The following is a 13174-nucleotide window of genomic DNA, read 5'->3' on the forward strand; positions in this document are numbered from 1 at the left end:
CCGTAGGATGTTCCGTCCTCCTTAATGCAGCTACATGGGATATGTTTTCAAATCTGTCTCTTTTTCTTTCTAACAACTTCTCCGCCATCCATGCCCCCCCCCCCATCCACCCCCCCTGTTTGTGTTCTGCTTGCATCCCGCTTGCAGCGCTGCATATTGAAAGAATCCGTGCTCTCACTTCCTGAAGCTGCGAGTCTCATTTAGAAGATGCAGCAAGCAGCTGGGCTGACAAGCAAGCCGGCCTGATGAGTCCGTGGGGGGGGGGGGGACTGACAATGGTGGGACAAATTGCATTTTCACATTTTTCATTCCACTGATTTATTCTTTTCCCTTAATACGACACTCCACTGTCACCCCAAAACAAGACGCCCCCCCAACATTTACCCATCATGTTTCCTGTCTCGCTCAATACGACGGACGGCTTGGGATCCCTTATTGTGGTTCTGGAGGGATTAAATGGCTTTGTCGGGAGAGTAATATTTAATATTCTATAGTATATATATAACAAGTTCTTTAGAATTTCCACTCCATTTTGTACGCTTGGATCCTAAGTAGAGCTTCAGAATGTGAAAAGAAGACATCACATGACCTCCACGCTGCATGGAGTCAACCATGACATGTTCATCATGGAAGTCTACTGTATGTCTTAATGCGGACTCTCTCCTGTTTGAGGTTTCCTCAGGTTCTAACTAAGTAGATGCTCACTAGTAGAGAATCACCCGCCTGGTTCCTGAGGTAAGGAACTTGGATGGCGAAACAAACAGAGAAGGTGAATCAGCGGCAGTCAGCTTCTCTCAGGTCCAACATCAGTTACTAACTCCCAAATATTTGGTTGAAAAAAGCTGTCTTACCTGCAAAGTGGTGAGCAGGTCTTTCATTCCCTTCATTTCCGTCCCAGCCTGTCCATTGATTGGCACCCAGACCAGGGTCGTAGTCCACCTTTTGTCCACCGTCAACCTCCAGCTCACTTGTGACCCTGAAATGAAGAAATATTAAAAAATGTAAAAGACTAATATAAATACTTCTTTGGGAGGAATTTGGGCTTTGGGATTGAAAAAATGAGTTTTTTTAGCCGTGATAGAATGAAGCTGCAAAAAGTGGTGAGGGACGACTCCATATGTTTCTCAATGCATGAAGTTGGAACAAAGAAGTTCTCGCTGAAGGGTGGGAAGGTCAACAAGAACAATAATCCATGAACCGGCTCTCCTTCATTAGTCCAATTGCCACTTTCTCCACAACCTCCTTCCATCAGCTCATCCATCTCCAAGTTGAGCATAGGACCGTGTGACAGGACATGTGACTGATGAGCAAAGCCAATCATCATTACCGAGTCAGCTTTTTACCACTTCATGAAATCCTCCAGAGCATCTGGAACTTCTCCTCCTGACTCTTCCCTGACTGTTTTTCCACACGTTAATTCCAGATGAATTCCTAGAATCCTTGATTGCTCACGTATGACTTAATGAGCATCACAAATGATGGATGTTCTCTTCAAATGATGTCTAGATGCTTTTTCAAGCTTGTTTCCAAGAACAAAAAGAAGGAAATATGATGTTTATGTCTGAGGTGTGACCCAAGAAACCAGTTCCCGGTTGCAACCACCAGCTCCTGCGGGACCCGGAATGACTTTGTGGTTAAGTTGAACGATGATGAGTTAAGAGAGACATGTCAAATCCTTGTCCCCGGGATGTCGCACTCGTGAACTCAATAGAAACGGAAGAAGTCAAGCGCTAAATGAATGATTCTGATGCCCACGGATGACATCCTCATTAGCATATCAAATCATGCAAGTCGAGGGCGAGAACAACATGTTTCATGTGTGAATGGAAGGACTAAACCAGGGGTGCTCACACTTTTTCAGCATGCGAGCTACTTTTAAAATGAGCGAGTCAAAATGATCTACCCACTACAAAAATGCAAAACATCTATTTATTTTCAAATGTATTGAGGATTATTTGTACGTACAATGTATGTTGATGTACCTTACATAACCAAATGAGCCAATATTGCAAAACACACATAATTAACTATTAACATTTTTTGTAATTACCTGAGTTTACTTTGATGACTTGCACTGAATTGAACCAGCCAGGGATGCATAGTCCGGACAGTAGCTGCTGATAGCCAGCCTCAAGCACACTTCCAAATGTTTATCAGTCATGGATAATATCCGTATCATAATATCCCTATAATATTCCATATCCGTATGGAAGTGATATGTTTTTTGCCTTTTTACTTGGTCCAGTTTTTGCCTTTTTACTTGGTCCAGCTCCTTCACTCATTTTAGTGACCATAAACTTTAGCGAGGGCTTAAAATCTGACGCAATTCGCCGACTAGCTTAGCACTTTGCATCGTTGTTTACGCATGAGCGGTGACCTAAAGGTCAAAATTCAGTTGTCATCTGACTGGTTGTCCTGTATGTCAATCAAGTAACGGGGATGGATGATAGGCTGACATCGTAAGTTCTGCTGCACTTAGAGACGTTGTTTGATTTGATTGGTCGCCCGAAGGGCAACATTCAGTTGTCATCTGAATGGCTGCCCTGTATGTCAATCAAGTGACGGCATTGATGCTGGGATGATATTTTTTTAATGTCACGCCGCGATCGACCAGCGATCGACCAGTACCACCTCCGCGATCGACCAGTAGCTCGCGATCGACTTAATGAGCACCCCTGGACTAAACCTAAATCACATCCGATCAAACTGATTTTTGGGATCTATTGTCATAATTCAATGCTCTTTCCAGCACTGCAACATGCAAACGCATTAATATCCAATATCTATTCAGATGCCTCATATGTCTCTCAATAAATGAAACACACTGGAGGTCAGACCTCACATTTCTTATAAGAATGATGGATTCCTGATATCCTACTCTTTGGCCATGTAATGGACAGCGACAATGAGAAACCGAGGCAGGATGGGTGTGTGGCACAACACAACACAACACAACACAACACAACACAACACCAGACACCCGGGATAATGTGCTTTCATATTAGGAGATATCAAGGCAGGAAAAACAACATTAATGAATAAAACCTGAGGAAAAAAACCAACAACATTTTGATAGACGCCAGCAGTGACACCTCTATGACCTGAAGGATACAGGAGATGAAAATGGGAACGCGAGTATAGCCTCATTTAAATATACGCCATTTCAGGAGTAGGTCTACGATATATATATATGTATATATATATATATAGCATGTAATTCTACTGTTCATCTTCTTCCAGCAGATGCAACCACGTTGAAAATGGAGCACAACATCACTTTGTAATGCTTTATGCTAAACCAGGGGTGTCAAACATACGGCCCGCGGGCCGGAACCGGCCCCCAAGGAGGTTCGATCAGGCCCGCAGGATAATTTGAAAGTGGAAAAAAATGCATAAAAGACATGGAGTTAATATTTTTAATTCGCTGCAATTCATGGATTATCCGCTAAGGGGCGCACTCTTTCCATCAGAGTAGAAGACAAGCCGCATCACTGAGACAGACTGAAAACAGCAGACGGTATCAATGCGCCATCTGCTGCTTGTTACGACGTTGTTAATACCTTGGTCTCTACCTCTCCGCTACACCCTCATTAGCCAAAATGTCGTTTGTCGTTTTGTCCAAATGGAGAAAAGTAGATAAGGAGTGTAGAATTTTCAAAGAAAAATGGACCACGTCCTATTTATTTACAGACATGCACGGAAAACCTCTGTGCTTGGTGTGTTTGCAACAAGTTTCGGTATTGAAGGAATAGAATATTCGACGCCACTACGAGACTCATCACAGCGAAAAACTACCAGGGTACCCCAAATTAACAGCCCTGGCTGCTACAATTTTGTGCATGTTTGGGACAACCTACCTTTGTGAACAAATTTTCAATGCATATTTGTGAATGATAAAAGTCAATTGCACATTTGTCTAAGGAAATATGAGGTGTTTCATGAAATGTTTTGTAAAAGGATAGTTCATTAAATTTCAATATTTTCCTAAAGTTCTTGTGCTTCTTTACACCAAAACAAAGGAAAGACGTGATATTTTGGTTATTTATAGCAGAGTATGGTATCATTTTAATGGTCCGGCCCACTTCACATCTCCCTAGGCCGTATGTGGCCCACGATGCCAAATGAGTTTGACACCCCTGTGCTAAACCTTTCACAGTTGGGTACCCCAAATATATATAAATATAAATTCATTATTTTCATCTACCAAAATAATAATATGGAAGGATGGTGGTTCAAAGTTAAAGACCATATCGTACGGAGAAAGAAGATGTGCGGTCCAACATCCAGACAATGAGAGAACCCGGTCCAATCAATGTTCTACCACCCACCTGTCTCGTTTTCAAAGCCACGCCCTGGCAGGAAGTTGAATGAAGGCACATTGGTGCGGTGCCACGGCGCTCGGCGACTGGAGGCCGTACATCTGTCTTTCCTGTCACATGGTCTCGCTCTTCTGGGTGAACCCCAAGGCGCATCCCGGCCAGATGGGATATGTAATCCCTCCAGCAAGCTCTGGTTCTGCCTCGGGGTCGCCACGGTTGGATGTGCCCAGAATGGCTCCACGGGGGGGCACGCGTGAACTGGGGCTCTTCCAGGGAAGCGAGCTCAGATGATTCTTTTGATGGGAGCGAGTTTTGGAATTCTATTCAAATGCCGGGACTGCAAAGGAAACTCATTTCGGTTGCTTATTTCTCTAATTTCATCCCGTCAGTCATTTTGCAGGAGTTCACACGCAGTTCAATACCGCACTGCCGACGGAGAGAAACCCTTTCAAGGCACATTTGGAACACCAACCAACCCAAAACAGACTTTCTCCTTCAGGCTCAGGCTGCATCTGCTCTGAAGCCACGTGGAAGTGCTCCACAAAGGACGGAGAGGAACGATCTGCCAGCTCACCTGGTAAACACATTCATAATTACATCAATATGGCGTTTGGGTTTGGGGCTCCAGAATTCCTCCTGATGCCCGTATCACCAGGTTGTACCTCGGGCGTGGCAGCAGATGGTTATTTCTGAAGATGATCTCATCAACAGGTTTGGGGAAGACTGCTGAGATAAAACGGCAGAGCTCAAAACACTGAGGAGATCCTTCACATTTCACAAAACAATATATTATATATATTATAATAAATTATATCAAAAAACAATATATGATATCTGCTCAAGGGACAATACGTGTGTATACTTTACTAGTACAAGTGAGTACACCTGTGTAGGAAACACAAGCACTGCCTTAATTGGGATTGTGATGATGTATACAATCTGCTGTATAAGATTTACATTGACTACTCTAAAATACATCCAAGTTTCATTTCTATAATTCAGAATAATAATTCTTCAGAAGCTATACTGGAATAAAAATGTTACGGAAATGTGGTACTCACTTTGGTGTGGAAAATCCTTGAAGTGAGTTAATCAGAACAGTCAAGGTGGAATTGAACTGGGGAACTTGGGGTGCTAGCCACTCAGCACCACCACCTTTGGGGGTAATATCAATAACCAATCAATAACCTTTGTCCTCACTTTTTTATTTCAGGATGACAAAAATTCCCTCCCCTCTTTGTTAGCTGAACAAACTATTAAAGGTACTCCAGTATTCCAGTACTTCTGCAACACATCCCAGTCTAGTTCCTTTCCAGGGAACCACACCAACATTCACATTAATGGGTTCATACTGATGATGATGATGATGACTAAACCAGAACATTTTGGAAAGTCGGCATACATTTATGGTAAAAATACGATAATAAATAAAGATTATTCTTGTAGTATTTGTTTCCCTTTTCCCTTTTATTATCAGGGCTCGTCTTTTAGGAAGTATTTCTATCAATTAAAATGTGGCTTGTGGGAAAGAAGCTTTGTGCCCCCCCCCCCCCCCCCCCCCTTCATTAAAAAGATCTGTCCCGCTCCCAAGAACCACCAGGTGATTAGTAAACAAGTTGATTATTGTGATATTATTGTGATATTATTGTGATATTATGCGGTGCATGCAGAAAGCCTTCCTAATTTTAGACTGACAAACGGCGACTGCCTTTGTTCATCATATCAAACCTGCCCCCCCCCCCCCTCTTATTTTGCCGCCTTAATGCCCCAATATGTTCTTCCTGTGTTGACGTAAACACCATATGTTCCAGGGTGAAAGCGTATAGTTGCTAAAAAGAAAGCGACTAAACGTAGAGAAATCCTCGAGTGTGTAAAGTTAAAGCAACAACTCAGCAGTCCATCCAAGGACAATTAGAGGTCATTAAGGAAATGTACACACAGCTATCGTTGCCCCCCCCCAATGTGCCAGAAGTCCCCTGTGTGATATTGATTGTTTTCAAGTAACAGGCGGTGAAAATGGCCATCTCATTATTTTTAATGGCTGCTTGAGATGGGCTTCATGGCCGTGCTGCGCCGTCATTCCCACATCGGGATGGAGGGCGGAATCAAAGGAACGGATGCGGCGCTCCAGGAGGAAACTTCAGCAATGTGACACAGGTGTCGTCGTAGCGATTGTCCCCCCGTGAGAAGGAGTATTTATGTGTTTACTTTGGTTGTCGACATGGCCACCGAAAGGGGCAGACCGAGCGCCGACTGCATCTGGCCGCAACCCAGCACCAGAGCCGCATGTTAATTGTGTTCATTTTTCAATCTCCATTAGTCAGTTGGCTGCTGCGCTCGTCTCCGTGCCCCCCCCCCCCCCCCACCCCCCGTTCCAACGCTGTGATTAGGTACGGATACACTTGCTCTCACAGCCTGGAGGTGCCAGCAGCTTCCAAACAAAATGGGACTTTTTTCATTTAGATGATTTTTAATTAAGCCCCCCCCCCCGTTCCCCCCCGTCCCCCCCCCCGTGGATGCTCTAATCAGACCGTAAGAGCTTTGCCCCTTTTTCAACATGTGGTGCAAACCACCCAGATGCTGCATCTCAACCTGAACCCTCTTTTTCACTGGCAGGGACCTCCACGCGTACTGGTATGGGGGGACATCGTATCAATGTGACCGAATCCCCCCCAACATTATCTCTCACGTTATCTGGGGCTCCTATGGTTCCTATGGTTCCTATGGTTCCTATGGTTCCTATGGTTCCTATGTCCTATGGTTCCTATGTCCTATGGTTCCTATGGTTCCTATGGTTCCTATGTCCTATGGTTCCTATGGTTCCTATGGTTCCTATGGTTCCTATGTCCTATGGTTCCTATGGTTCCTATGTCCTATGGTTCCTATGGTTCCTATGGTTCCTATGTCCTATGGTTCCTATGGTTCCTATGGTTCCTATGGTTCCGATGGTTCCTATGGTTCCTATGGTTCCGATGGTTCCTATGTCCTATGGTTCCTATGGTTCCTATGGTTCCTATGGTTCCTATGGTTCCTATGGTTCCGATGGTTCCTATGTCCTATGGTTCCTATGGTTCATATGGTTCATATGTCCTATGGTTCCTATGTCCTATGGTTCCTATGGTTCCTATGGTTCATATGTCCTATGGTTCCTATGTCCTATGGTTCCTATGGTTCCTATGGTTCCTATGGTTCCTATGGTTCCTATGGTTCATATGGTTCATATGGTTTTTATGGTTCCTATGTCCTATGGTTTTTATGGTTCCTATGTCCTATGGTTCCTATGCCCTATGGTTCCCATGGTTCCCATGGTTCCCATGTCCTATGGTTCCTATGTTTTCTTATGGTTCCTATGTCCTATGGTTCCTGTGGTTCCTATGGTTCATATGGTTCCTATGGTTCCTATGGTTCCTATGGTTCCTATGGTTCCTATGTCCTATGGTTTTTATAGTTCCGATGTCCTATGGTTCCTATGGTTCCTATGGTTCCTATGTCCTATGGTTTTTATAGTTCCGATGTCCTATGGTTCCTATAGTTCCTATGGTTCCTATGTCCTATTGTTCCTATGTCCTATGGTTCCTATGTCCTTCCTATGGTTCTTATGGTTCCTATGTCCTATTGTTCCTATGGTTCCTATGGTTCCTATGTCCTATGGTTCCTATGGTTCCTATGTCCTATGGTTCCTATGTCCTATTGTTCCTATGGTTCCTATGGTTCCTATGTCCTATGGTTCCTATGGTTCCTATGTCCTATGGTTCCTATGTCCTATTGTTCCTATGATTCCTTTGTCCTATGGAGAAAGCAGAACGCTGAATCCCTGCTTATTGTGGGAATCAAACCTGATGACTAAGGGTGTGTGAGGGTTGTGTGCATGTGTGTAAAATCATCCAAACACTCCATAAAATTTGATGGCACCCGAGAAAAAGCCTTTTGTTTGCGGTTCTACCGATTATAAAAATGGTGATGGGGTCTTTTTCCTCCCATAAAATTCCAAACAGCCTTAAAATGCCTCAAAAGGCTAAAGACTATTGGGAAAGTCGTTGACCCTTCTCCTGCTTCCGCATCCGCTAGGGATGAGCCTGGGGACGGTTTTCCGGCTTGTCACTCGACTTGTTTGGCTTAGATGGTACACCAGACTTTGGTTGATCCCCGAATGGCTGGGTGCTAATTGGTGTTAATGGAACCCACAGCATCTGCATGCAGCATGTACGGCAGCACTCGTGCACCATTAAGAGTGTAAGCAAGGTGCAGTAAAAAGCATTCAATTTATGCATGGAAATATTCATCCCTAATATATTTATCCCTATTTTTCCCTGATAAATATTCATGTACTTGACGTTAAAGTGGGAAAGAGTTGGAAGATGAAGCACATGAGAGGTTCTGGAGAAGGTGGGGGGTGGGGGGGGGGCAGCAGGGGATGAATAAGGATGATAAAAGACCAAAGCCGGAGCAAAGTGCATCCCCAAGGCTTGCAGCGTGTTTCGGTGCCTGCGGTCCGGAGGCCCCTTCAGGAAGTTGGGGTCATGTCGGAGCCCAAATCGATGAGCTGAGAAGAAGCCGAGAGGCTCCATGCTAATACGGTCTGTTCCGTCCCTGCCGGGTAATGTCATCCATCAAGCTGCCGCAGCCACCGGGACCGGGGGGGGGGGGGGGGGGGGGGGGGAAGAGATGGCCCAAGATTGCTTTACAACGGCTCCTCTATATCCCACAGCTGATTTGAATACAAGACGTAATAAGGGGGGTAGAAGTCAACGCAGCGTCTCCGCGTCCCTTCAGAAACCTGATAAATGTTTCACGGGTCTGCTGGGACAAAAGGATGTTAATCCCTCCATTAGACGGCGCTCGGCTAAAACCCGGCATCCCGGCCTTTATACATCATAGTACTTATTGATCGGTGCCGGTTCTGACAGGGGATGCTAAATGAGATATTTCATTGCGGGGAAAGAAGCCAACTGCCTTGCTTCACTGCCCGTGGGCGTCTGCTTACGCTCACTTTAATATACTGATGGAGCTCACTTTACTAAAGTTATAAGACATTTGTTTACGTTATGTTAGTCGAATTACACACCTTTAGACACCTCATTGGTTGCCCTGGCACAAGGGGCGTGTATCTACAGCAGGGGTGGGCAAACTACGGCCCGGGGGCCACATCCGGCCCGCCAAGTGTTTGAATATGGCCCGCCTGTTCTTTCCAAAGTATTTCATTTCAAGTCAACATACTACCTGGCATCATGGCTTGATCAATTTCGTTATTTGATGTGGTCTGTTGTTTACAAATGCTCCTGAAAAAATGGACACAAGCACATCATAATAATAATAATAATAATAATAATAATAATAATAATAATAATAATAAACCAGTCCAGGGTGTACCCCGCCTCTCGTCCAAAGACAGCTGGGATAGGCTCCAGCACCCCGCGACCCTCGTGAGGATAAGCGGTACAAAATGAATGAATGAATATTGGTACATGTTTGTATATTTCTCAGTTATATCTTTTCAATCGACTCTAAATTTGTTCATACGTATGAATGTGAGTGTGAATGGTTGTTTGTCTATATTTGCCCTGGGATTGGCTGGCCACCAGTCCAGGGTGTACCCCGCCTCTTGCCCGAAGACAGCTGGGATAGGCTACAGCACCCCCCGCGACCCTCGTGAGGAAAAAGCGGTAGAAAATGAATGAATGAATATCTTTTCAATGTTAGGTTGCTGTGTGATGAGTTTAGTGTTATTTGTAAGATGACAACGTGAGTCAGAGTGTTATATGTCATATATAATGACCTAGATAGGTAGAAAATGAATGAATGAATGAATAATAATAATAATAATTTTAATTTATAACACACTTTACATCAAATAAATGATCTAAAAGTGCACATATAGCAGATTGCATGACACTTTTACGTGTAAAATATCTGTAAAAATATACGTGTACAAATGGACTGTTACGTGTAAAATACTATATAGTCCGGCCCCCCTGTCAATTTTGTTGTCAAAAAGTATGCCCACCCCTGATCTATAGTATCTTATGTCTCATTTGTTTGACCTTGTTGATTGTCAGCTAATGTTAAAAGGTCTTATGTGGCGCTATCCGCAGGACTATTGTTTGTGTTTGTGTTTGTGTGCGGCTGCACAATAACGACTGATTGCAGAAACGGTTGCATGCTTGTCTGGTTTGTCTGGTTCAACGCTTGCATGAGTATGAGCTTTGCTAAGGTGGAATGTACCAAGACGCTCAACTCATGAGATGTGATGAGGTTCTACCATTAACTTTCAACTTTGTTATTTAACATAAAACAATGCGTGTGCATGTTGAAATCTTTATTATCCCATAATTCTTACACCAAACTACATTATTGTCTACTTTTTATGACACCAAATAAACCACTGTCGTGACAATATACAATAGTAATAATAAAACAACATAATTGTGTGGGTTCCCACGTTTGAGTTTCCTGTCTGGGTTTTGGTTTCCGTTTTGGACACTATTTAGTATTGGACTTGTTTTGCCCTGTCTTCCTTCGTTACCCCAATCATCCACACCTGTCCCTAATTAGTCCCTATTAATTAGTGTTGGTATTTAGTTCAGGTGTGCCTCTCCCTCCAATCCCCGTGTGGGATCATTGTCGTTTGTGCGTCTGCTACCTGAGTTGCTTTTCCTTCTGCTGCTGTTATTTCACAGAAGAAATATTTGGACCTGCATTTGGTCCTGCTCTCTGCATCCACACAGACGTGCAGAACCGTGACAATAATACTGCAATATTTCCTTCAACTCTGTCAAATTGTGGAACTCCTTTGTGTTTGAAATGTTTGAAATGTCTAGAAATGCTGCCTTTTCAACTGTTAAAGAGCTGCAGTTCTTTTCCGTGACGGCGTAACATTTTGTGCTGTTCCTGAGTGGTGGATTTGTTTTTTGTTGCCTTTTATGTTAGGACCCCGGGTCCCCCGCGGAGAAAAAGCAAGTGTATAACTGACAAGAAGTCTCACTCTGTTCACCGTTGTTCTATGCAGCACAAAATTGTCATGATCATTTTTTAAATTATCATGTAATTAAGAAATCTTGTCATATTTTAGTCTTGCGAGATGTCATGACAGCCTGACTACCAAGTACTACTCTATTCTTGTTTGCTACATGGAAACACTCTTTGTGTGATTCCAGCCCTGAGATTGAATCCATACTTCTCTGGTAGAACCCGCCTGCCATTAAATTGTGCAAGTGAACCAAATGTGTTTATAAAACGTTGACACACACGCGTTATCAGCTTCTAAAAAGACGTTCTGGAGCGTGACCACAACAAAAACCCCAACCTCCCTCCTTCCCTCCCAGGAATCAATAAAAGTCCAACAAAGATGCAAGCGGCACAACAAGCTGCCAAGTTATGCTAATGTTTGTGTACTTGGCGTGACGGTGCTGCTGACCACTCGGCTCTATAGAAAGCGTTTCCAGTGTACACGTTGGAGCCCTGACCTTAACTCCCATCGAACACCGTTGGGACACACAAAAAAAACAGTTTGATCACATGACATTAAGTCGAGAAGATGTGTGCAGCCGCTTGACGTAAATCAGCTGTGACTTCGTCGCCGAGGAAGACGGCAGCCTCTCATGCGGTGGTTTTAAATTGTCTTTGGAATGGAAGACACTTGCTTTCTGTGGCTGAAAGTCGCCTGAGCGTACAGCAAGGACGAAGACAAAGATGGCGGTTAATAATGTGAATATGTTATTGGGGGCTGAACAACGTTTTCTTTTTCATTTGGGATTCTGCGGAAGGGAAGAATGTTGTTGCTGTCAGAAAGCTGACAACCAAATAATGAGTCCTTGTTTTTCTTACGATACATGCAATGTCTTTGCTCTTTTATGAGTACACAACCACTGCAAAAGATAAAACCTCAGTGGGTACTTTACAATACTTTACAATACTTTACAATAAACCACCCAGATTCCCCACCTGGTTACAAACTTTAGGGTTGTGGATAACGATGCAGGAAATGCTGCAAATTGATTTACTCTAATCATGGTTGATGGTGCCAAATGAGGGGAACTTTACCGACCTTGAGTACAGATCACTGCGATGCACGTACGGTGGTCAGTAGGCCCAACCACAATAGCATCATAATAGCATCATAATAGCATTAAAATAACATTATAATAGCAATAGACCCAGTGTGAGTAAACCCTTAAAAAATGAATTCCAGTCATAAGCTTGTGTTGTAATCCTCCTGATATTCACGTATTATACGAGTAGTCTGTACTACTGGCTTTAAAAGAAATACTAATTAGAGGGTGAAATGTCACAAAGGGGATTTGTAGAACAGGGGATTTGTAAAACGCTCATCCAATCAGAATGCAGCATTAAAAACGTTCATCCAATCAGAATGCAGCATTGGAAAAAATGAAATATCACAAGAGCCGCCTCAACTTTTAATTTAATGAAATTAACGGGAAAAAGGTTCATCCAATCAGAATGCAGCATTAGGAAAAACATCTGAGGAACGCTAGGTGCCATACTCGAGGTTGTTGTTATGGAGTGATAGGTTGCAAAAGCCCGAATCGAACATTGTTGACTAAATATTTGACTATAAATAGCAACATACTGAAGACCAAGTTGTGCATTATTATGTGTAGTTGTACACACACATTCCAACAATGGATGTCATGACAAGCCCTCGCCCCCCCCCCCAATCCTGTCAACCCATTTGAGTCAATTGAACAACAAAATTGTCAACCAAGAATTTCTCCAGGGATGGCGACGCCCGAGCCAGCAGTCGACTCCAGATTAAAAACGATCAGTGTAATTAATTCTGCTTATCAGGTTTCAGGTTGCTAAATGAATCCTAGGAGTCATATGGTCCACTGAGGACT

The 13174-nt window shown here is 43.5% G+C and overlaps 1 protein-coding gene across 3 annotated transcripts in view; it reads right to left on the reverse strand.

Annotated features, from left to right (window-relative positions):
- Positions 1 to 503: 503 nt before the first annotated feature.
- Positions 504 to 13174, reverse strand: part of cdh13 (cadherin 13, H-cadherin (heart)) — a 253180-nt gene continuing 240509 nt past the window's right edge. Inside the window, exons 14-15 of one of the 3 annotated variants that reach the window (XM_058088198.1) lie at positions 852 to 976; positions 504 to 743 (exon numbers count right to left, since the gene is read on the reverse strand). In XM_058088198.1, coding sequence (XP_057944181.1) covers positions 705 to 743; positions 852 to 976 — 164 coding nt within the window. In that variant the 3' untranslated portion in view covers positions 504 to 704. Of the gene's footprint in view, positions 744 to 778; positions 977 to 13174 lie in introns of those variants that run through there. The other 2 variants (XM_058088197.1, XM_058088200.1) reach the window with 2 other exon arrangements.

This window comes from Doryrhamphus excisus, chromosome 11, assembly GCF_030265055.1.
Source record: "Doryrhamphus excisus isolate RoL2022-K1 chromosome 11, RoL_Dexc_1.0, whole genome shotgun sequence".
Taxonomy (NCBI): domain Eukaryota; kingdom Metazoa; phylum Chordata; class Actinopteri; order Syngnathiformes; family Syngnathidae; genus Doryrhamphus; species Doryrhamphus excisus.